Source organism: Lynx rufus, unplaced genomic scaffold, assembly GCF_022079265.1.
Source record: "Lynx rufus isolate CCGP_SWC_20201006 ecotype Redwood Valley unplaced genomic scaffold, mLynRuf1.p SCAF_2, whole genome shotgun sequence".
NCBI lineage: Eukaryota > Metazoa > Chordata > Mammalia > Carnivora > Felidae > Lynx > Lynx rufus.
In genome coordinates, this window is record NW_025814834.1 from 39081893 (window position 1) to 39107367 (window position 25475).

A 25475-nucleotide genomic window follows, 5' to 3' on the forward strand; every position below is an offset into this window, starting at 1 on the left:
GACCAGAAACCTTTCTTTGATTCTCTTGCACTGTCAGGCATATGTTGTGATGGGTACATGGTAAAAATCTTTTGCTTGATGATGCTAACTACATTGTGAGTCACTGCACTGTGATCATCATGCATAATGGAAACACCCAATATTTTCCCTCATGACAGAGCTAATTTTTTAAGCTGTAGTATTTTGTCATTGACAGAAAAATGTAATATGGTTTTGTATTCCTGTACGTAGTATTCCTAATCCTATGTAAATTCCTAACATGATTTTTTAAAGCATTCTATCTTTCTCTTAAAATCGGCAAACCGAATACACTGTAGGAGACCATTTGGTGCAGTCAGGAGAGTTGATAGAAGAGTAACTTCTTGGGGGAAAATCCAAAAGTGGCCCCACTTTAATAATCCAGGTGACTCAGTTGAGAGAGGAGCCCCACTTCTCTAGGCTGTGACTCTTCCCTGGTGCCTGTCCATCAGCATCATTTCCTATGACATCATTGCCTTAAATGACACCTTGGGGAAAATGCGTCTTGTAGGGACACTACAGTGACTCAGATACTCTGTATACAGAGAAATTCTAGTGGCTGTGGGTTTTATCTTTGACACATTTTGCCTTCACGGTCTTTGAAGTTGTAATTACTTTCCAAAATCAATAACTGGCATTTGTATTGCTTTTCATCAAGCTCAAATTTTATGTGTGTGTGTGTGTGTGTGTGTGTGTGTGTGTACACATGCACCTGTGGGGAGAGAGGTATATATATCTCCACATATCTCTATCTGTCTGTCTGTCTATTTATCCATCTATTTATCTATCCAGATCTATATATTTATGTATCTATATGCCAGTGGTTCCTAAATTTGATCCCTGTTTAGTGACTACATTGAAGCCACCTGAAAAATTAAAATACAGATTCCCTATCACTGCAGAATCTATACAGCATTCTTTTTTACTCTGTTAGACTGCTTTTTTGTATTTCCACTAACAGTGGCCGTCTATTTTGTAGGGGTTAGGAGTGAACGCTTTTGAGTCCCACAGACTGGGTTTGAGTTCTGACTCTGTCATTTCCTGTTTATTTGACCTTCTGCAAACCCTGCCACTTCTTCTGTAATATGGGGATGGGAATTTCTGCCTCCCAAGGTTGAAGTGGGTATCAAATAACATGAGCGGCGACAAACCACGGTGTCTGGTGTGCTGTGGAGCGCCTCAATAAATGGTGACTAGTTTTCTTCCTATCCCTACACTATACATATTTTGATGTGTTGTTTTGTGCGTTATTTTTCTCATATCTTTGGGATATTCATAGAAAATTTCAGAGAATTCTGTAAAATCAAACAGGAATTGGTGTAATTTATTTCTTTGATTGGAAAAGAAGGGATTGATTATTCAAAGAGTCTAGAGTAGGATCTTCTGACAGGGGGTGTGGCAGATTTCTTCAGCTGATTCCTAAATGACTAGTTTCAGTGTTGAAATTACTGTTTTTCTCCAATCAATTTGCAGCTGAGATAAAAATCTGTTTCAAATACTACCACGGCATTAGCGGAGCCCTGAGAGCCACGACCCCCTGCATCACCGTGAAGAATCCTGCTGTGATGGTGAGTGCCCCTCATTGCCGGCTTCCTCATGAGGTCCCCCCCCCCCCCCCCCGGGCCCTCGGCTTCTATTTTTGCCAGTGCAGCTCTGGCAGGGTTATGAGGAACGATGAAAAAGGAAACACGTAACAGCGTGGGCACTGTTGTAGGAGAGGAAATAACTTACAGGCTGGCTTACCTGCATCCATAATACGAATCGTGGAAAAATATGATTTGATTTATAACAATTCTGCAAATGGTCAACTCTTCAGAGAACCCATTCATGAAGCAAATTAGTGAGTATGCCATCAAATTTAGTCTTAAACTTGGTCTAAATTTAGTCTGGGTGACTGGTTGGGAGGAAATGGTGGCATCGCATCTTACCTGAGTTTAATTTACATGAGCTCAGTGAATAAGAGGGGAAAATAGCAATTCAAATCCTGTGTGATTCTACCCGCAGTCGTCTTTACAAGCTTTCACTCCAAAGAGTGTGAGGTGGGGATCATGCATGTGCTATTCCCTCAGGAGGTCTGAGCACCAGATTCCTAGATGCTGAGTTGGGCGCTAGAGCCTAACTATACCACACATTTTTAGTATAACATGGCCACTCAACGGAAGTCCCCCTCTTCACCAGGCCCTCAAGTGAAGAAAGAGATGCCTGATTTAGTTTGGAAGGAAACTGGTTGTGTTAGACTTTTGAAGGCAAGTATATATATACATTTTCAACATGGTACTTTCTGAAGGTTTATTTTTCACAATTTTGTGGTTTTTCACTCCATTGACTAAATTTAGAATCTAACAGCTTTGTAGTATGCACTCATTGTAGATGGGTGGTTGGGTTCAGGTGGTTTGGGGAGATTCTTAGAGTCTAAGATATGTAAAGCATTGGAGGTTTAATAAGCCATTAATAAAAATCAGATCATGAAAGCAAAGAAGAAAAATATTGACTCCCACAATATAGAACCTTTATCACAGTGTGTGTGTGTGTGTGCGCACGCACATGTGTATTGTGTACGTGTGCATTTATAGATGCAAGCATTTTTGGAAATAGGCAAGTAGTCATGTTGACTCCCTGAAATTCAGAAAGTAATCTCTGCAGGTGGCATTTTGAACCAACAACGATATATCATGAAGTCTTTCCTTTTCATTTATTCACTCCAACAAATATTCATTGGGTACCTGCTAAGTACCAGCCGTTGCACTCACCATTGGGGATGACATGACAAGCAAAAACTCAGTCCTTTCTTTCACTGGTCTGGTGGGTACAAGAGACATCACTAAATTAATTTATGTTTATTTGAGTGATAATTGCTGTGAGGGGGAGTAAAATGGGGCTATGAGGGCACATACTAGTAGAATTTATCCTGATCAAGTAGGTCTTGGAAGGCTTCCTTGAAGAAGGAAGATTGTTTGCAGGACAATCTGAAGGATGAGTAGGAGATACTTAGGTGAAGAGGTGGGGTGGGGGCGGGGTGGGGGGAAGAGCATTTCAGGTAGTGGGAATAGTATTTGCAAAATCTTTAGTATCCAAATATTCTACTCGCATTTGAATTATATTTGAGTTCCCATGTAGTAAACATAATTTAGAATTTAAAAGAATAATCCACATTTACTATACAAGACTTTGAAGGTCACCAGGAGAATAACAGTCATTGATTACAAAATCTGCCATGTCACATACTAAGCGGTGGAATGTGCTTCAGTTGATATTCTAAAAAGAAAAATTACAAAAGTGGAAAAGTGAGGTCTTTAATAATAGAACCTTTGAAAAATTAACTGTGTGTGAAATTAGACAATAACCTCCAAACATGATTTTCTAGATTCAGATTTTATTAGACTTGAGCAACTTAAGTGATCAGATATCACTGAAGGCAGCAGGGTTTTACAGCGTAGTGAACACTGGTCTCATTCCATTGATTTTGCATTGAGATTCCTCTGTCAAAGCCTGTGGATAGTTTGTAGATAATTAATTTTCTTCAGACAGCTTTTAGAGAACCATCAAAGCTTCATAGATATAGCTCTGGCAGTCGGAATAGAATATTTCTGTTCAAAGGGTGACAATAATGGAATTGGTGGTCAATAGATTTCTGACCCGGCTGAGACAATTTGGTGTATGTCCAAAATTGGAAGTCTGGGGGACACCTCATGGTGGGGATAAGTGCTGTGCTTCCATGATGGTCACCTAGTTATATGACATGTGTCTAGTTATTGTGACTGATTGACAACATTGATATTTTAGTTTGATTATTCTATGACCATATGCAAAGAATAGCCCTGGAGGAAGTGTCTGAGCACCTCTCTAGGGAAGAAAATGAGCTGCCATCATCATCTTATGGCCTCCTTTCTCATATATCCTTTTGCAATGAATCAAGGATTTTAAAAAAGTTGCGTCTTGTCTGTCATTTGTACTTTGACGTCATTGTCATTCATCAGAGTACTCAGTGATACGTGTCTCTGACACTTGGAACAGGAAATCCTTTGGCTTCGGGGACAGATAAAGGCGAGCATCACTCACTGCCATGTATTGTTTCAACACTCGGTTGTCAGTGTTCCTTCTGGGTTTTCCTGGAATGAATCTGTGGTGTGAGTTTATTTAAAATCTCTCTTTAAACATTGAGTGCAGATGTGTTTCTTATCACTGATGTTCCTGCATCTAGTGATAATGTTTGGTCTTTCCTGGCTTTCTTGTCACGAATGATGGAATTGAATTCATGGAATATTACTTCAGAGGAGCATTTGCCTCAGTTGTGGTACAGGACGCTATCTGTGAATTCTGTGAGAGTTGTTTCACGTTAGCTTTTGCCAGACAGTGGTTTATATTTTTAAAATGAGAATTTGAAGGCATTTTCTTGTGTTTCTATAATATCTTATAACATTTCCAACACGTTTAAATGAAGACTGACCATGAATCTTTTTCATCTCCTTTAACTCACTTAGCATCGGTGTAGCTTAGCGGGAAGAGACTTCATGTTTTTGGAGGGAACACATCTTACTGGGCGGTGTGGTCCATTTGGTGGGAAGCTATGGTTTATCAGGCTGTACTCAGGACTTGGAGGGCAGGTTGCTGAGTGTCTGTCTCACAGCAGTCTGTACCACCTCACGCTGTTCATTGCTCTATGGTCCAGGGATGTGTGTGGTGAAAGCAGGATGAGACAGAGACAGCCATCCATTATCTGGCCAGTTTGCTGCTGTGTCTTTTCCGATTAAACTGGGGATGATGAGTCAGAGAGAAACAACGCAATATGGTAAACTTTACATACTTGTTGAGAGTCAATCCAGAGTTATCACGAAGTTGGTTTTATGGATGAAATAAATTAAAGATACCTGGATGATACCCTGTTATACTGCAGATGACGTTTGAAAGCATCAGGAATCAGTGAAGTGCCATGCAAAATAGTTTTGATTAAGGTACAGGAAGTAGAGGGGCACCTGGGCGGCTCAATCGGTTAAGCTTCTGACTCTTGATTTCAGCTCAGGTCATGATCTTATGGGTTCGTGGGATTGAGCCCCACATTGGGCTCTGTGCTGCAGTGCAAGACCTGCTTGGGACTCTCTCTGTCTCCCTCTCTCTCTCTCTCTGCCCCTCCCCAACTCGTGTGTGCACACTCTCTCCCTCAGAATAAATAAATAAACATTTAGAAGAGGAGAAGGAAGTAGAAATTTATATTTCAAAATTTGAATAGAATTTATTTTTTTAATTTTTTTTAACGTTTATTTATTTTTGAGACAGAGAGAGACAGAACATGAACAGGGGAGGGTCAGAGAGAGAGGGAAACACAGAATCTGAAACAGGCTCCAGGCTGTGAGCCGTCAGCCCAGAGCCCGACGCGGGGCTTGAACTCATGGACCGAGAGATGACCTGAGCTGAAGTCAGATGCTCAACCGACTGAGCCACCCAGGCGCCCCTGGAATTTATTTTTAAATTGTTCAACTTTGCTTGGATTAGTAAAGTTTTATTTCTTAGCAGTATATGAGGTTAAAAAATTGAAGGATAGTTAACATACAGTGTTATATTAGTTTAGTGATTCAACAATTCTATACGTTACTCAGTGCTCATCACATTAAGTGTACTCTGTAATCCCCATCACTTATTTCATCCTTCTCCCCATCTACTTCCCTCTGGTAACCATCAGTTTCTTCTCTATATTTAAGAGGCTGGTTTTTTGTTTTTCTTTCTTGTTGTTGTTTGTTCATTTGTTTTGTTTCTTAAATTCCACATATGAGTGAAATCACGCTGCATTTGTCTTTCTCTGACTGACTTATTTCATTCCGCATTATAGTCTCTGGATCCATCCATGTTGTTGCAGATGGCAAGATTTCATTGTTTTTATGACTGAGTCATGTTCCATGTTCCATTGTATGTATATATATATGTCACACTTTCTTAATCCATTCATCTATCAGTGGACACGTGGTTGCTTCCATATCTTGGCTATTGTAGATAGTGTTGCAGTAAACATAGGGGTGCATATATCTTTTCGAATTAGTGTTTTCATTTTCCCTGGGTAAAAGGCCACTAGTGGAATTACTGGATCATCTGGTAATTCTCTTTTTAATTTTTTGAGGAACTCACATACTGTTTTCCACAGTGGCTCTATCAGTTTGCATTTGGTGGTGTATGATTTTTTTTTAATTTCTTAATCTTTATTTATTTTTGAGAGAGAGAAACACAGAGTGTGAGAGGGGGAGGAACAGAGAGGGGGAGGGAGACACAGAATCCAAATCAGGCTCCAGGCTCTGAGCTGTCAGCACAGAGCCGACATGGGGCTTGAACTCAGCAACCATGAGATCATGAACTGAGCCGAAGTCAGATGCTCAACTGACTGAGCCACCCAGGTGCCCCAGTGGTGGTAGATGATTTTTTAAAAAGTGAGGGAGTGCGGCAAAATTTAGATGGAAGGGTTTAATCCAAAGTTTAGAATTAAAATGTGGTCTCTGTTTCCCAATTATTCAAAATATATTCTGCCTTCAGTTCAGTCTCTTACAGCGTTGTGGGCTTCTTTGTTAGAGAACTGGGAGACCTTTTTTTTTTTTTTCCTAGTATACCATAAATGGAGCACTTACTTGTACATTAATTGAGAGAAAGGCTAAATTTGCTATACTTGGTGGTCCATAAATGACAGGTTTCACGTGAGATAGCCTTTACAAAAACTTTTACAATACAATAATCAGTACAACAGCACTGCAGACTCTTACAACTGCTAATTATAATAGCTGTGCCATGTACCTGCAGCACAGTAAAATAGGAGTCTACGAGGGCAGTGGGGCATCCACATGGTGACTCAGAAATATTTGGCAGTAATTGGAGGGTAATTCTACATATATGTGGATGAGTTTGAGAAAAATCACCTGTTTAGTTTATTCTGTTTTCCTAGTAAATCTAAAGGAATCTGGTGTTTGGTTTTTAACTGAAAGGAATATTTTAATATAGTAATAGTAATGTAAGTACATTCACTACATATCAGCTATATTCTTATCAAAGAAGTAAAAGGACATATAGTAGGTTGATTCCTGTCCCAGGAAATTTAGAAGTTCATATTGGTTTCATTTGGGGTAATGATTAAATTTAGGTGTGACTCTCTCGTCTCTGAAAATATGCATTTTTATGTGTCTGGATTCCAAGATTTATAGTATATGAAAGGCATATACTACAATGCATGTTTGATACAAAAAATCATCACATTTGTAAATATATGTGGTTCCCTAAGCACGTTGGGTACCATCATACTACTGTGAAACTTCAAATATGTGCTTTTCCTCTGCAGATGGGGGCAGAAGGCATGGAAGGAGGTGCTTCCGGAAATCAGCATTCTCGGAAACTCGTCAGCTTCACGTTGTCAGGTAAAGGTGTCTTTAAACGTGATGTCCAGTTTGAAAGTGTATAATTTCAAAGGCATGAATAGTCACTTCTGTCTATAGATTCTTTTTTTTTATTAAAAAAAATTTTTTTTAATGTTTATTTTTGAGAGAGAGAGAGTGAGCAGGGGAGGGACAGAGAGAGAGAGGGAGACACAGAATCTGAAGAAGGCTCCAGGCTCTGAGCTGTCAGCACAGAGCCTGACATGGGGCTCGAACTCATGAGCTGTGAGATCATGACCTGAGCTGAAGTTGGACGCTCAACCGACTGAGCCACCCAGGCACCCTTACAGAGTCTTACATATGATATGTGAACTATTTATTTTTTTGGTAAAAGTTCTGGAAATTCAAGTATATTTCTTACCATGAAAAAATTAGACTACTAATATAAACTCAGAAATTATTTCTTCCAGGTTTTCTAGTGATAAAATGACTGTAACTATATACAGTTACTTAAAAACAACACTGTAACATATGCTATCCCTACTGGAGAACTTTAGTTTTGAAAACCATGTATGTGCTTAGCTCATCTGAAGAAAGGAAAATATTGGAGACTAGGAAAAATAAGCCAAGGTTACTCCTCCTATTTCTGTGGAGAAATTCACAAAAAAGTTGGAAAGCTGATAAGGCAACTTTTTTGTTTATTTTCTGATTAAGGAAATATTCTAATTGCTTGTTTGTTTACGAAAATATGCTGCTGTGCAGATTGTGAGTTAGAACTCATCTGTGTTTTGTTAAGTTTAATTTAGTTGAATCCAACAGTTCAAAAAAAGAATAGGGGGAAAAATCAGAGTTTTTCACCAAAGGGAAATATTTTTTCATAGAACATCAGTTTATACAGACTGAAAACTTTCACACACAAAATATACCCACACCTATGTATGTGTATACTGGGTTTCAGAATAAAATATATTTCATATGTAGATCACAGTCAAAAACGTTTCAAAGCTACTGATTTAAAAAAAAAATAATTGGCAGTCATAAAGTCAGGAAGACACTAAGAAAATCAGTCTTTGAAATGAACTTTTAAAACAGACAACTGTGCTATGACACATATAAAATGCAGTCGAACAGATGTCTGTCACTAAAAGATGTTTTGTTTTCATTTTTCCATTGGTGCAGTGCTTCTAAATTTTAAATTAGATTCACTTTTCTTGGCTGCAAAAAGTATTATGGATGAAAATTGACATTGTCAAGAGTGAGAGAAAACTGATCTTGAGAACAAACATTTCCATGATGTATAATTACCACATATGATGAAAGTGTGCACATTAGTTCATTGCTGGCCCATGGCCTTCCAGAGTATCCATTTCTGTTCTAGCATGTTCCTACTCCCCTATATGAGTTTACTTACTATGAAAGCCTTTTTTTGCCTTTGGTTCTCTGGTGGATCTCAGAAGTTGTAAACTGGTGGCTTATGGTTCAATTTTGGCCAAGAAGTATGTTTTGGTTGGAACCCTCAGGTTTTAAAACATATCTAGGTTTTTAGAAGCGCACTTTGAAGTTCCACTGCCAGTGGAACTTACCCTTACCCTCAATGTCTGTGTGTCTCCTGGAAGCATTTATTTGGCTCTGCTTTAGACCTTCACAGTCTTGAGGGGTTGCAGGTACAGAAATCCTTCGTGTATAGGTAGGGAACAGTTAGCCCACCTCCATGGTTACTTTAATCATACCATGGTCTTCTTAGTTTAGACGCATTGCGTTAAGCTTCCAAGTGATCAATATCATTCCAAATGCAACACACACATACTGATTTTGACTCCAGAGGGGATGTTAATTAATTCACTGCAGGAGAATGGCCAGCTAGAACTTGAAAACCCCAGGATGTTTTCCTAAAAAGTAGGAAATAGCTTTGGGGCATCACCAGATGCTTCTTCCTTAAATTTAATTTCTTCCAACATCCCACCTCAGTACACAGGGTGGCTGGCTACTTTATATCTGTTTTACTTCCTAATGTATGGTCAGATATTTGCAGGTGGTGTACAGAAGTGGCTAAAAATTATATAAGATGAAAGCAGTTCTATAATGGTAATTCTGAACAACTAATCCAGTTATAGCATATTGACAGTGATAATAGTGTTTAGCGAAGAGCATTTAAGCATTGTAGACTGCCTGCAAATGTTCTACTCTTGATTCTCTGTGGTAAGTAGGGACACAAATTAGTGAATTCTACAGCTAAAACAAAAGCTGTTTGTGTTTTTTTTTAAGTTTTTTAATGTTTATTTAATTTTGGGAGAGAGAGACAGAGGCGCAAGCGGGGGAGGGGCAGAGAGAGAGGGAGACACAGAACCCGAAGCAGGCTCCAGGCTCTGAGCTGTCAGCACAGAGGCCAAGGCGGGGCTTGAACTCATGAACCATGAGATCATGACCTGAGCCAAAGTGGGACGCTTAACCAACTGAGCCACCCAAGTGCCCCGAAAACTGAGTTTCGGTTACTATCTTAATCCTCTTCTCCAAATAAGACTTTAAACTAGGGTATTTAGCATGTCATACTTTTGTGACTTTGAGGTCTTAGTTGGTCTATTAGGTGATGCAGATATTTATGAGCAGTAAAATATATAAAAGACAAAATGGAGAAGCCAGAGCAGAAATGAGATGGATAAAGGAACAGAATAATCAGACTACAAGTAGTTGGTAGATTCTTATATTTATTAATGAAGATTTATTTGTGCAGCATTCTTTGTGGAAAAATTTGATATGAGGGTTATTTAATAGTGGCATCTTTCATCACAGTGGCGTAATCTTCTGATGGAATGCTTTTTGTCCAAAGGAATGCTTTGCATGAATAATTTAGCTCTGTCATGCTTTGTGGTGGCCATTTCCGTCCATGTTACTCCTCATTTACTGCAAAGAAATCCCTTGTTTAGAAGTAGATTTAGTATCTACAGACTATTATTCTTGTCTTTGAGTCTGAGGCGAGCCTAATCAAGAAAGGTAAGAAAGTAAATATGCAAATTGTGTTTTCCTCTCGGAGCTATTTTATGCCGAATAAAGCCACGCGAAAACATGTAGCACCATTAAATTGATAGTGAGTTGCAGATGCTGTGTTAAGATGACTGTGTAGCTTATGAAGTGCCAGGAGTGGGGACTGTAAGGCTAGAGAGACGACAGTGGCTTCTCTGAAGTGCCTTACTCATCTTTCTCTTCTCCTTCTCTTTTCTCTTCAGATCAAAGATCTTACTGTATTTCATGCAGTGTCTTTAGCATAAGGGCCTCCTGGTTGACTTTTTCGGTCTTTGCTGACATATGAAACTCGGCTGTCAGTTAGTTGTTATTAGACAGCACTCTGGGCCACAGGTTCTTGTTGGCCATGGGTGGGCCTCCTCCAGGAATGGCTCCCTAGACAATGTGGTTCTACGGGCAACCCCACCAATTCTGTCCCTCTAGGAGAGACTTAGAGTTTCAAGAATGGGCTTGAGTAGGATGACTCAGGGAACCTGCCATCATTGACAGTCACCATACAGAGTCTGTTGCCCAGCTGATCTGGGTAATCCAAAGGTCTTTGGAGGTTCAGAGGGATCTGCAGAATTTTTTTCTGGACTAGTGGTCAGGACCTCCCTAGACTGATCATAATTGTAGCAAGTTGCTTAGAAACGGTCCGTTATTCCAGAAGCTTTCAAGATCCCTTAGCTCTTAGGCCAATCTTATTCAAACTGATATTCTCAGAAAGGTGTTGAGGACCCGGAAGAGCTGGGTTTGTTACCTGGCGTGTTGGTGTCCCTTATCCTCACTCCTTTGAAAAGTGTCAGTCTCTCCACTTACCAGATTTTAGCCAGAAATTTTAGCAACTCACATACTGTAAAGTAGCAGCTGGTGAATCTAAGATGTTCTGGGACAGCCATCACATATTTAAGTTACTAACCAGTAGACTCACAATTATTTAATACAGCAGGTAGCATTCAAATTTTAGAAATATTTCTCGTTTTCTTTTCCCCCTAATATTCATTACATTTGTGGAATATATAACATTTTAAATGTGGTACAACTGAATGTGTGGTCTGAAGTTTCACCCCCAATTAAACATAGGTCTATAATTTCATTATATGTATGTAGAAGAGATTTAATTTTTCTCTCATGAAAGAACATATTAACATTCTTTTTTAAAAAAATAAACTGTTTCCTAAGAATTTCTCTCAAGATACTGTGTGAAATGCTGGTTGCCAAACCACATAGCAAAATGGTGGTGAAGACGCACGTTAGAATCAAAATGGTTCCCAGGAAGTCAGTTTAGGTGCATGAGGTGATGGTAAATGTTTGGCTTCATTTATTCAGCCTGTCAAGAGACTCCCCCTCTGCTGGAATTATTCATAACTCACTTGTCCTTACTTATCTCAGCGATCATAGTGTGAATAACTTTGTTATTGTTTTACTGTTGTTTACCCCCCTCTCCCTTTCTCTCCCTCCCTCCCCCTCTCTTTCTTTCAAGATCTTAGAGCAGTTGGGCTAAAGAAAGGGATGTTCTTCAATCCTGATCCTTATCTTAAGATGTCCATTCAGCCAGGGAAGAAGAGCAGTTTCCCCACCTGTGCCCACCATGGGCAGGAGAGAAGGTCTACTATCATCAGTAACACCACTAATCCAATTTGGCACCGAGAGGTAAGATGATCCTCAGGGATCTTCTACTTGACAGGAATTTGGCCAAGTTCATCTCTCTTATGTGTACTGTAGAGACGTTTATGAGCATGGGCAAGATGGCTAAGATATCTCGGGATTCTGTTAGGAAGAGTGTAGGAGGAGAATGAGACAGTCCCTTGTAGCCAGGGCCAGGAATAGGGCAAAGCAGGTGAGGTCCTTGATCTCGGGTGCATGACTGAAGGGAGCCAGAAGACTCAATAATCAAAATTAAGATTTTAGTGAAATATTTTAAAAAACGAAAATCAGTGCAAAAAATTCATGATGAACAGATATTAAAATTTTAAGTAAGGACAGGTTCAATAACATTGACTTGCAGAGCCATATTCGAGCCTGAAGCAGAAGGAAAAGTCAGTAACACTGATCCTGTTTTTATTTAAAATTTTTATGTTTTTACACCCAAAACTAATGTAACACTGTATAACTAACTGGAATTAAAATAAAAACTTGTAAAGCCCCCCCCCCAAATTTTCTATATTTTGTTCTAGTTATGTATTCAGTACAGATTAGAGGAATTTCTCTCCCTATGGGCTTTGGCAAATGTTTTTTGGATTTCTAGATTTTGGTTAATTAAGCCATTCAAGGTAGTTGTCATCCCGAGGGAAGCCAGATCGTTGATGTGTTGGTGATAGATACTTTGACGTTCCTTCCAGCCACATTATGCTACCAGTCATCTTAGCGCACCATATCAGTGAAATCAAGCAAAGCGTTTTCTCGTTAGAACTAGGGAAAATCAAGGAGTGAACAGAGATATTGTTTCTCATCTAATGAGCAAAGCATGAACTCTGCCACCATTTCTCAGAGATCTAAGACATGTTTCACATACTGGTGTTAGAGTGTTTCTAGGTAAACCTTTATTGGCATAGGAGTTGCATAATCAGATCATTCCCTAGTGTTTAATGACAATATGTTCTAACTTTGTAGAAATATTTCCATGGGGAGGGAGATGATCCGGGGATCTAAAACCAGTTGGAAAAAAGGTACTGCTCTTTGAGACGTGCCGGCACAGCAAGATGTTTCTCCTGAGAAGTTCTTATAGTTATTTAAATGGATTAAATATTGCATGTTTTCTTACACCTGGTTGAAAAAAACTGCTTATGATCTCCACATAGTAAAAAATTCTTAAAGGCACACGACTTAATTTAACATATGTAGAAGCCTAGAAGACATAGCATGTATCTCACTATGAGGTTTAGAAGGCACATAGTGGATTTGGTAGTGATATTGGCAATAACTTTCTTTTCCTAACATTTTATATTTACAAAATTCTTAAACTGTGTGCATAATAAGGGCACATAAGGGATGAGATCATCATCCATCCATTTTGATGGTTAAGAGACTGAAGCTTGAAGTGTTTATGTAACTTAGCTGTTCAGAGGCAGAAGCAGTGCTTAAACTTTGCTCTCTTATTCTAAGCAAGTGCTTTTTCCATGAAGCAAATTACTAGATGACATGGCCCTTTGGGGAACTTTAATTGTTATGACTAAATAAACTTAGTAGTGCCTAAGTATAAAGCTGGCTGGAACCTTTCACATCACTGTGGTTGAATGGATAATATCAGGAATGGGATGAAATGATTCTGATTAGATTCCCGGCTTCATCACTTATCCGGAGATCCTCGTCCTTAAGAAGAAAATTTTATCTGAGGCACCTGGGTGACACAGTTGATTAAGCGTCTCTTGATTTCAGGTCAGGTGGTGATCTCACAGTTTGTGAGATTGAGGCCTGCATAGATCCCTGCTTGGGATTCTCCCTCTCCCTCTCTCCCTCTGCCCCTTCCCTCTTGCCATGCTCTCTCTCTCTTTCCCAAAACAAACAAACAAACAAACAAACAAACAAACATTAAAAAAAGAAAAAGAAAATGTTACCTTTCTAAAGATAACATGAAGGTAATGTATGTGAAAGTCTTTGTAAACGAATAAAGCTCTTTATATTTATTTTAGATTCTTATTAATAACCAGTCTGATTTTCTCCAATGGCATTGCTAAGCAAAACAACAAAACTTATGTTAGCTTCATATTTTTATTTTTCTGTCTCAGAAGAAATGACCCTGTGTGCCTTTTAAATTAAGTAATTTGCCTTTAAGCATCGTTTTATTTTCATATTTGTCCAGAGAAACCACAGTATTCTGTAGATGTTCCTATTTTAGCCACTAAGTGAAAGATATTTTAACCTATGCTGTATAATTTCAAAATACCATGGGATTAAGAATTAAAATTGCTGTTAATCAACTACAGTGGTTAATGTGAAATTGTCCAATAACAGGATATTAACTTTCAAAGAATTGAGATGCAATAAATATAGTAAGTGCTAAAATTGTATTGTGCAGTTTAATATTTGATAACGTCTCCTGAAACTGTTGAACCAGGATCCTAAGCTTCTTTTGTGACAGGTCCTTAACTGAGGCCTTGTAATCACTGTGAATGCTGATCATTCACTCAGAATGACAATGGTTGTAGATATTTCTAGCAATGTGGACTCTGGGTGTCATTAGGATTTGAGAGATCCCATTTTCTAAGTAATAATAAAATGATATAATTTCGTATTTGTCTTCCTTTTGAATCACCATGTTATCTGTTTTTATTTTCAGAAATATTCCTTTTTTGCGCTTCTTACTGATGTCTTGGAAATTGAAATTAAAGACAAATTTGCCAAGAGCCGTCCTATCATCAAGCGTTTTCTGGGGAAACTAACCATTCCAGTCCAGAGGTTGCTGGAGCGGCAAGCCATTGGGTAATCAGCCCCCACTTGGAGGGATCTTGTTGAGATTAGTTTGCATAGAGGCGACTGAAATGAAACTTTGTAGTCTAGGACTTATCTTAGTGATAAGAAGTGGTAAGGCAATTCTTTTAAAATTAAAGTGTTCGTATACTCATTAAACTGTGCGGGACAGAAGGCTCTGTTTTCATTATATACCTTTTTTTTTGTTTGTTTCTGTTTATTGTATCTGTCTTTTCCAAGATGTGCTTACCATTAGCAGGTCAGTGTCAGATGTCATAGTACTCAATTGTTTTTGAGGATATTGAAATCTTGCAGTAAAAGCTTCTCCCCAGAGCCAGATTCCAGCGTCAGGTCGACAGCTCCTTTATCCTAATTAATCCCATCCAGACAACTCGTTATTCCTGAAAAACAAAACCACCTTGTTTCAGGGCCATTTAAAACAAGACCTTGACTCACGGGAGATATTATAGTAGAGCTCCTCCCTACACATTCGCTCAGGCAACTAAAGTTTACTCACTGAGAGAATTTAAAAATGTGATTTCATGTCTGTTTTCTTTCTATGAGCTTTTTGTAAACTGTGAATAAAGTAGTTAAGAAATCATAACATCGCTTATCATAAATGGTAGGTATATTTTTGCTTGGTAGTTTCCAACAAACTCCGTAACACTGCTGCTCCGAGGTAGCACTCAGGGTACTTTTCTTGTATCTTTTTCATGGTAGGCAACATTGTGAACATACCGCAACAGTAACAGTGGTAGTGGTGATGGGGCATCTTGTTTTTTATCTTTTTCACTGTCAGAACATGAACAAATGGTAGTGGCAGTAACAGTAGCAGCAGCAGCAGACTATAAGTAGTAGCAGCAGAAGTAAAAAATAAAAGTAAACAGCGTAAGAAGATGCCGAGAGCTTATTCTGTGTCAGGGGTTAAAGACGTTCCTCGCATCAGCCCCCGTAATCTTCTCAACAGCTCTGGGAGGTAAATAATGTGATTACACCCATTTCAGAGATGAGGAATGTGAGGCTAGCAAGCAAGAGGCAGAGCTGGGATGTGAGTTCAGATCCCTCTGCTCTAGATCCTGGCAGCGCCCTAAGGACGGGCAGCAGTGTGGTATTATTCCAGCTAACTAAGGAAGGCTGGTCATTCACATTCATTCTGTAACAAATGAACTGTTCTGTTTCGGCAAGTCATAATTTACTTGGGCTTTAGTTTCCTCATCTGAAAAATACAGTGTTGTGATCAGTGGATCTCAAAGGCCCCTTCAAAATCTGAAACTAAGAGATTCTAATGGATTGTAATTCTCTGGCCATCAGAGACCATGAAATGTGTGGTTGAGCCAGGACACATGAAGTAGAAATATTACACTGAAATCTTAGCAGCCTGATTTATCTGATAAAAGCTAGGAAATCACAATTATTGCTTTTGGTAGAGATACTATACTTGAGGAAGTTTTTTAAAAGTTATTTTTAGGATTTCTAGAAAGTGAAAGGTTTTAGAGAGAATTAACTAGGGTAAATACAGTATATCTGTCATTTAATGTATATAATTATAATCATATAATTTATATCTCATGCTTGCTAAAAGTATGAATTTATGTACACCAGTAAGAATGATCAAGGCAAAATAAAACCTTTTCAGTGCATGAAACTTGTTGACTTGTTGGCTTTTCATTTCAGCTTTTAAACAACTGGACACTTAGAGAACTGCCAGTCATGAATTTATGTGCACTGGAAGGAAGTCCAGCATGAATTTGTAAAATATTGATTGGAATTATGAAATGTTTCTGTATAAGTGTATTTAAAGCATTGCCTGATACAGATACTGGGGATTTGCTTTATTAGATAAGAATGACACTACATACTAGTATGTCAGCTAATTAACACCTAAATGTGTATTCCTGTGATGATTGCCTTCCATCAAGTGATTAATTCATCTCGAAAAGTGCTGGGTTCTCATTACTTATATGTTTGGTAGATTCCAATCCTCTGAGGTAGTTGAGGTTTTACAGAATGTGGTTTGTAGAATGAGATAGAATCCTTACTAAGTGCCTATTTTGAAGGCACTTGTTTGAATGTAACATTTTACAGGGTGGCCTGCGTTTGTCCAAAATGCAGATCACTTTCCCATGCTTTGTCAACCCCTCTGATTACATTAGAAAGAGAATGTCTCAAGTAGTGAGAGTACTTTGGCACTTATTCTTTGCAATTATGTATCATAATGATATATAATATATTGCTCACAACAGTATATCACAGGAAGAGGCAGGATGAGTCAGGTAAGACTGGGTAAGAACGAGAAGGCAGGTGACTCTTCCGCCAGGCACTCAGCAAGGGATGAAACCCTTGACTCGGAATCTCCCAGGAGGGAAGATTTCCTGTATTTATAGGTTGAATAGTTGAATTGAGTTATCTTGCCAGTTTGGTAAATAAACAGTACTAACGCTTGTTAAAATTCTTCTTTCCAAGTAAAGAGTCTCATTTGTTAATTAATTTATTCAACAAATATGTGTGTATGCATATTTAGTGTCTTCTAAATGTTAAGCACTGTGTTTGGTATTGGGGATATGTCAGTGAGCAAAACAGATGGATGCAGTTCTTTTCTTACAATTCCTACTAAACTCTTATTTCCTCGCTAAAATCCATCACTTTTATAAATCTTCATCATCAGCCTCAATACCTTAATTTTACTGGCTGAGGAGGAGAAGAGGAGGGTCAATTTATTTTTAACAGAGAAATGAAGATTTTATTTTTGCCAGGACTTAATGCCCAAAGAGATGGGCGAGGAACCACAGTGTTAAAGGCAGGTCCGTGTAATGTGCTGCTAGATTCATGCATCAGTGGGCAAAGATCAAGAACCTCTGTGTGTTATGTGCTATCTAAATACTGGGAAGTCCATGGTAAGAGAAAGAAAGAGACGCCCCTGCTATTATGCAGATTACAATCATTATATAACGTTATTTGAACACTCTAATGTAAAAGTAACGTAACTATGTCTAGTAGTAAGAAATGCCTGTGTATCCCTTTGCAGAATTTTTTGTAAATACCAGTTGAAGCAGGAAAAGCATTATAAAAGCAGGCACGTTTCGATGAACCATGAGTAAATTATGTCATTAAAATGCATGCTCCTGAGAGCAGCCTAGAACCACTGGGAATTGTAAAGTGAGATGGTAGTATGATGACTACAGAGCAGGGGCTTCTGTGTCAGATGAATCTGTGATCTCATCCTGGGTCTGTCGCTCATTACTAGTCTGGCCTCGGACAGGTCACTTACCTTCCCCACGCCTTGGTTTCCTGTTCTAGAAAACAGAGCCAGCACCTGCCTCACGCGGTTGCTGAGAGATGGTATATGCACAGCCCTTAGCTGAGTGTGCCTGGCACACATCATGAACTCAAAGTGGGAAACCAAAGTGTCAGTTGAGAAAGAAAATATGACAATGTTTCTAGGGAAGAAAAGCAAAAGAAAGAAGAAAAGGAAATCATCTTACAGTTTTAAGAAATTCTCATGAAGTCAAAAGACTAACAGCTGAAGTGGGGTTTTATAGTAGCCTGTGCTCTTTTAAATGGTTGACATCCATTTGGAATTGTGCCAAGAAGGTAGAGACGAACAAACAAAATAGTTACATACATTCATAACAAATGGCAGACCAGAGGCTCTAAACTGTACCGTGGTGCAGGTATTAGGTCAAGGCATTGTTTTCCTTCTGAAGTTGCCAGTAGAGGGCAGTGTGAGAGCAGAGATGGCGTGATTTGGTATCCCTTTGATTATTTTCCTTAATTAAGAATACATCAGATTCAGAATGAAAGTTGCTTCCTACAAGGTAATGATGTAATTGCATTGGACTTCGATCAAACAAATGCAGAATTACAAAAGATTTGACACCTCCATCCTTAAGGAGGCTGGTAGCTGGAGCGGGGGCCAAGATGGGGCCCTGGTGTGGTTCCCTCGAGTACGCCTCTCAGTGAGGCAGCAAGATGCCTCCACAGCAGCCCATCTAGCTTCTCCACTGGCATCACTCACAGCGCACACTGGGAATCAGTTGATAGCCAGGCTCCCCCAGTGTGAGGGCCAGCCGCTCCAGCCCCCTTGCTCTGCAGGTAAGGAAGGGAGGTTCAGCGGCCCCCTTGCCTCCCACAGCTGGAGCAGCTGTCAGAGGCAGCCACTTCTCCCCCCGCTGTCTCCTGACTTCAAGTACAGTAGCATGGTGCCCTCCGTGCCGCTCTGTGATGGTCCTTCCCTGTTGTGTGCTCGTAGGATTGGTTTCTTCCAAATGTGCTAAATGCTAAGGAACCAGGCCCTCTGTGCTTTTATACCTGAGTCAAAAAATACCAAAAACCGTAGACCTTTCACAGCTCCTTGATGACCTTCAAAATATGCTTTTCTTGGTCACTGTTAGCAGTGATGTGATACTGTATTGCATTTTCTGCTTACAGAGTTCTTTTCATCCTGGAGTTTATAAGTATTCCCTTGTGCCAATGAATCATATTACATTGGACTATCTATACCGTGCCTTTGAGCCTTTTATTTTCTTTTGAGTCTGAAAGTTTTAAGAGAAATGTGTAAGATTTGGGGGTGGCCTGCTGAAGGAGGTGAAGGCTGACACCAGTGTATTTCTCCTCTTACAGGGATCAGATGCTCAGCTACAACCTTGGCCGAAGGCTTCCAGCTGACCACGTGAGTGGGTACCTCCAGTTTAAAGTGGAGGTTACATCTTCTGTGCATGAAGGTGAGATGTCTGGATAAGTACATCGCTGTACCAAAAACTGTTCGGTCTTACTCAGTTGTCAGTTTGCATGTGAATAGAGTTGAATTTGTGTCCTGTTCTGAAAATAAGATAGCTTTTATTTATTTATTTATTTATTTATTTATTTATTTATTTTTCAACGTTTATTTATTTTTGGGACAGAGAGAGACAGAGCATGAACGGGGGAGGGGCAGAGAGAGAGGGAGACACAGAATCGGAAACAGGCTCCAGGCTCTGAGCCATCAGCCCAGAGCTCGACGCGGGGACCGCGAGATCGTGACCTGGCTGAAGTCGGACGCTTAACCGACTGCGCCACCCAGGCGCCCCGTGAAAATAAGATAGCTTTTAAATGATTACTGCCAAAGTTTTCCAAGCAGATATGAAAGCTTGTTTATCAAAAAATATCTCTTAGGTTTATGCCTACATTTGGAAACCAGGCTTTAGAATTTCTAGTAATAGTGAACATATATAATTCCTGTGTCAAAGTGACCAACTCATTTAGTCGTGAGTGGCTAATCTTAGCAAGTCAGTAATACCGTAAAGAGACCTTAATGGGATGATTGAATTCGTTGAACTGATTGGTAGTAAAGGAATAGGACATTAAAAGTTTGTTATTACCACTTTGTTTTCATCAATGCCGTTTTCCCCTTCAGATGCTTCTCCAGAAGCTGTTGGCACAATACTTGGAGTCAATACTGTGAATGGAGACCTAGGAAGTCCTTCTGACGAGGAGGACATGCCGGGGGGCCATCATGACAGCACGCTTTGCTCTAATGGGCCAGTTTCTGAGGACAGTGCTGCTGATGGGACCCCCAAGCATTCTTTCAGGACTAGCTCTACTCTGGAAATAGACTCAGAGGAATTAACCTCTACTTCTTCAAGGACCTCACCTCCCCGAGGACGTCAGGATTCACTCAATGATTACTTAGATGCTATTGAACACAATGGCCGTTCCAGGCCAGGCACGACTACCTGCTCGGAGAGGTCCATGGGAGCCTCTCCAAAACTAAGGAGTAGTTTTCCCACCGACACGAGGCTCAACGCAATGCTTCATATCGACTCAGATGAAGAAGACCACGAGTTCCAGCAAGACCTGGGATATCCGTCTTCCTTGGAGGAGGAAGGAGGGCTAATAATGTTCAGCAGAGCGTCAAGAGCTGATGACGTGAGCCTGACATCGCAGACCAAGCCAGAAGACAACCCAGTGGAGATTGAGGAAGCCTCCACAAATGAGGCTGCTTCCTTTGAGGATAAGCCAGAACATCTTCCTGAGCTTGCAGAGGGCTCCTTACCCTCGGGCCCAGTCCCAGATGAGAGTGAAAGTGGCCCAGAGTCTCAACCAAGCGCTGAGCAGGGCAGCACCGAATTGTGTGGCTCTCAAGAGGTGGATCAGCCCACGAGCGGGGCAGACACAGGGACTTCTGACACGTCGGGAGGAAGCCGCAGGGCCATCAGTGAGACCGAGTCCCTGGATCAGGGGTCTGAGCCTTCCCAGGTGTCCTCTGAAACAGAGCCCAGTGACCCTGCCAGGACAGAGAGCGTGAGCGAGGCCAGCACCAGGCCGGAAGGCGAGAGCGACCTGGAGGGCGCCGACAGCTCCTGCAATGAGAGCGTTACCACGCAGCTGTCCTCGGTGGACACGCGGTGCTCGTCTCTTGAGAGCGCACGGTTTCCCGAAACCCCAGCCTTTTCTTCTCAGGAGGAGGAAGATGGAGCCTGTGCAGCAGAGCCCAGCAGCAGTGGCCTCGCTGAGGGGTCACAGGATTCCATACGTACTCCCAGTTCTTTACCTGTGGTGCAGGTGCCTGCTGGAGAGGAGGAAGGGGCAGGGGCAGACTCGGCCCCTTTACCTAACCAAGAGGAGGTCGGGGAGGTCTGGCAGCGGAGGGGGAGCTTGGAAGGAGCTGCTGCTGCTGAGAGCCAGCCCCAGGAAGAAGGGGATGCCGGGGATGCCCACGGGGCTTGTGAAGGGGCCACTGCCCAGGAGGAGGGCGCCACCGGAGGTAGGATGTACAAGACGGCACGGCTCTTGGCTCAAGCATACTGCTTAAAGAGAAGTTTTGTCCCTCGATGTAAATTATACTGCAGGTCACATGTTCTCTGAGTTCTTCACCTTGGGGTTCAACAGTTAGCTTTTTTTTTTTTTAATGGATCTTCTCTTTTTAAATTAAGAGGCTTGTGAAATAGCAGTCTTGAGATTTTAATCATGAATCTCCAGTGGGACCTGAGGTTGTAGACACAAAACCAAACAGGCGAGTAGCTTTCACATCAGTGTAATCTGCAGGGGTTTGCAGGAACATCGTAAGTCACTCTTCTTTATATAAAACCTTCAAAACAGAACTTCATATGTACTTTGCATCAAGTGTAATATTTTTGACTTCTGCAGTATGGAAAAAGTGAACTAAGTTAGGTGATGCGTTCGGAACACTTGAAGAAAAGGCTATTTTTAGTATCTCAGGATGCCAATTCACACATAAAATTTGTATTATGTCTCAATGAATGTGGCTTGGTAGAATGTTTCCTTTGAAATGTTCTGTTATAGATGTATCAGAAAGGCTGAGGATAATTTCAAATGCCTAAATAGCATAGAATCAGAAATAGGAATGATTTATTTATTCTGTAATTTATTTTTCTACCTAAATTATCCCCTTCTCCTCCTCCTCTTTTCCTTTTATTTGTGTTTTTGTTTCCTTCATTATCTTGTGGCCGTTATGTGACCCTAAAGCATTAGTGCATGAGTGGGTCCAGCCAGGGTGGAAAAAGGTGGGGGAGGGAAGGGATAGGTGCAGAGGGACATTTCTCTAGAAGACCCTCTTCTGCCTAAGCATTCATCTCCTATTCTCTTCTTTTGTTTCTGGGTCCTCATGTGGAAAATGAGAGACACTAAGTAAAGAAAAGAGACTAGCTCCAAGATTTATGTTAGGTGGTTTTTGTTTGTTTGTTTGGTTGGGTTTTGTTTTTTTTTACAAGACTGTTTTGATACTAAAGAGGAAAACAATACCCAAGTGCCTTTTTCTCTTTAATCCTAGGTTCTCAAGCCAATGGCCACCAGCCATTGAGATCACTGCCTTCAGTACGCCAGGATGTTAGCCGATACCAGAGGGTGGACGAGGCTCTTCCCCCAAGTGAGCGCCTGTGAACTAAGGGGTTCCCCTTGATCAGAGGGTGCAAGGATGACGGGCAGATCCTTTCCACAGAACCTAAGAGATGGAAACCCACTCCCTGAGAGGAAGGGACCTTGGGGCTGCCACTTGACATAGCAGATGTAGTCTGGAAAGTGCTAAGCTGGTGACTCCTCTCTGGCACTGTTCTGCTGAACGAGCGGGCAGCTGGGGGAAAAGTAAATACTGTAATGCCCACAGAGTAAATATTGTAATTGGGGAAACAGATCCAGATATTTGGGACAATTGGGTTTATAATAGAAACTTTTTAAAATTATGCCTAATGGCAGCAAGAATTTTCAGTTAGTAGACAAATGGGTACAATCTCTTAGCAAAGCCTCACTCTATGGAATATACTTCTCTCTCTTTACTTAACGGCATTTTAAATCATTAAATACAGGGCTCTGATTTTTTCCTTGGGGATATGCAGAGAACTATTCATAATTTCAGAAATTGGTCTACCATTTATTTGGCACGTGACAATTACTGGGGATTTGAAATATATGTTATTTCTTTCACTTTCATTTTTCACTTTGAAGGAGGGATGGCTGAGAATGAGGGATTCTGGGAAATAGTTATGCAACCTGTATCCAAAGGTTAGAGTGATATGGCCAGTCATAATCTGGACATAATTTAAACTCTGTTATAAAGTGATATTGCTCTGTAAGAGCAAGCATTTTGATGAACAGTAACAAAGCTCAGTAAATACTGCTTGTAGGAACGTACTGGAATATATATCTTTCTGCCTTATTGCTTTTCCTTCTTATTCACCCTCTCTACTCTCCCATGTTATATGTGACCATAGCAAGAAGCTGATGCCCTTGGCTTTCAGTATTTTAAAAGTGGTGGGGCAGAAAGGTGGAGATGCAGGAGTATGCATTTATAGAGTTAAAATGCTGAGTGCTTTGTTTTGAGGAGTGTTAGCAAAAAAGCTGAATGGTACTATGATAATAGGCCAAAATATTGGCTTGATCCTTTGGAAATTCTGTTACGTACAGTTCCTCCCCTTGTTCATATATTTCAATAATTGAGGGTGGTTACTTATAGGAAGTATGTATTTTAAGCAACTTTTAAAAATAGACCAAGGGATTAATTAACCATTGTATCATTTTAAGCAGATGGGAGAACAAAAATATCCTTATTGCTTGCCCTTGGAGAAAAGATTAGAGGCAGAAAAGGAAAGTATTCCTCGGAGATGCTTCGATATAATAGGAAAAAATGAATTGGGAACATGAGGAGAGAATTCTGGAGAGCTTTCTTTATATGTGTATGTGGATTAATAGTAAGTCATTCGAATTTTAGAGGCATTGTATCACATCAGGGTATAGATAAATGGCATCTTCCTGGCCACATCTAATTGCTCTGAATTTTGTTGAACCATACTTTTGGTTTTCAGATTATAACTAATAAAGACAGGTACTTTCCCGCTGAAATTAATGACCACTGTTTGTGGTATTTCAATGCACTTATTTAAGTACTGATATTTGCATTACACAGAACGTATTTTAGGATTAATAAAAAAACAACTGGCAGTTTATTTTAATAGGTTGTTATCTCCCACAGCAAAGAAGGAATTTAATAGTATATCTAATTTAATGAATGACTGATGAAGAGGAGAAAAATTCTTTTTTTAAAGTTTATTTATTTTGAGACAGAGAGTGTACAGGGAGGGGCAGAGAGAGAGGGAGAGAGAGAGAATCCCAAGCAGGCTTTGCACTGTCAGCCCAAGGAGCCCAATGGTGGGCTCGAACTAACGAACCCGTGAGACCATGACCTGAGCCGAAACCAAGAGTTGGGTGTTTAACCAACGGAGCCACTCAGGCACCCCAGAGGAGAAAACTTTTTAATTCCTCTTATGCAACTTGCAAATACGGGGGTTTATATTATCAAGGAGAGGTTACAGATTACGGTCAGAGCATGCCTGATTACTCTCCCCACACTGAGCATGCCTGATTACTGTCCCCACACTGTTTTGCCCTCTCCTACTCCTGTGTCTGTCTCTTCTTTTCAATAGTTTATTTAATCACGTGGCTGCCCTGCTAGTTGTCTATCCCCAACCTAGTCAGTTCTCTGCCTTCCTTTCCTAACTGGGCGACTCTACTACAGCCTCTGACTTTGAGCTATGGCCTTCCATATTCCACACTGTCTTGTGCCTTCTGCCTTCATGCAGCATCTCCCAGGAGGCTCAGCTAAGGGGCACCTGCTTGGAGTGTACAGATGAGTCCATCCCTTAAATGACCTGGCTGAGTTATTTTAAGGCTAAGAGTTGTATTTAAAAAAAAAAATGTTTATTTATTTGAGAGAGAGAGAGAGAGAGTCAGAGAAAGAGAGAGGAGAGAGAATCCCAAGCAGGCTTTGCAATGTCAGTGCAGAGCCCAACGGGGCTCAATCTCAGATCATGACCTGAGCTGAAATCAAGAGTCAGATGCTTAACTGACTGAGCCACCCAGGTGCCCCTTAGAATTGTACTTTTAACACTATTAATTATAATACTTCAAACTTGCATGGTGCTTTACAGTTTACAAAGCACTCTTACATGCTTTTTAAATTTTTATTCTTTGTTACATTTTTGTGGGGTAGGTCAAGTGGATCAATGGGTAGAAATTGGCTAAAATGATTCTTTCATTTTATAGATGGAGAAACTGAAGCCCAGATAAATTAACTTGTTTAAGATCCCGTACTAGTAAAAGTTGGGACAGTTTTAAACCTTCCTTCTCTATTAGATATTCTGATCTAAGATTAGACTGTTGTGTGGGTTGATGAGTATAGATTCTAAAAGTTTACTTAGCAGCAAAGGTAGTGGC

The 25475-nt window shown here is 40.3% G+C and overlaps 1 protein-coding gene across 1 annotated transcript in view; it reads left to right on the plus strand.

Moving 5' to 3' along the window:
* HECW2 (HECT, C2 and WW domain containing E3 ubiquitin protein ligase 2) overlaps positions 1-25475 on the plus strand; it is a 239273-nt gene that overhangs the window by 89782 nt on the left and 124016 nt on the right. The window contains exons 3-9 of the mRNA XM_047083672.1: positions 1492-1586; positions 7328-7403; positions 11845-12014; positions 14641-14783; positions 19392-19492; positions 20164-21513; positions 22540-22635. Coding sequence (XP_046939628.1) covers positions 1492-1586; positions 7328-7403; positions 11845-12014; positions 14641-14783; positions 19392-19492; positions 20164-21513; positions 22540-22635 — 2031 coding nt within the window. The remainder of the gene's footprint in view (positions 1-1491; positions 1587-7327; positions 7404-11844; positions 12015-14640; positions 14784-19391; positions 19493-20163; positions 21514-22539; positions 22636-25475) is intronic.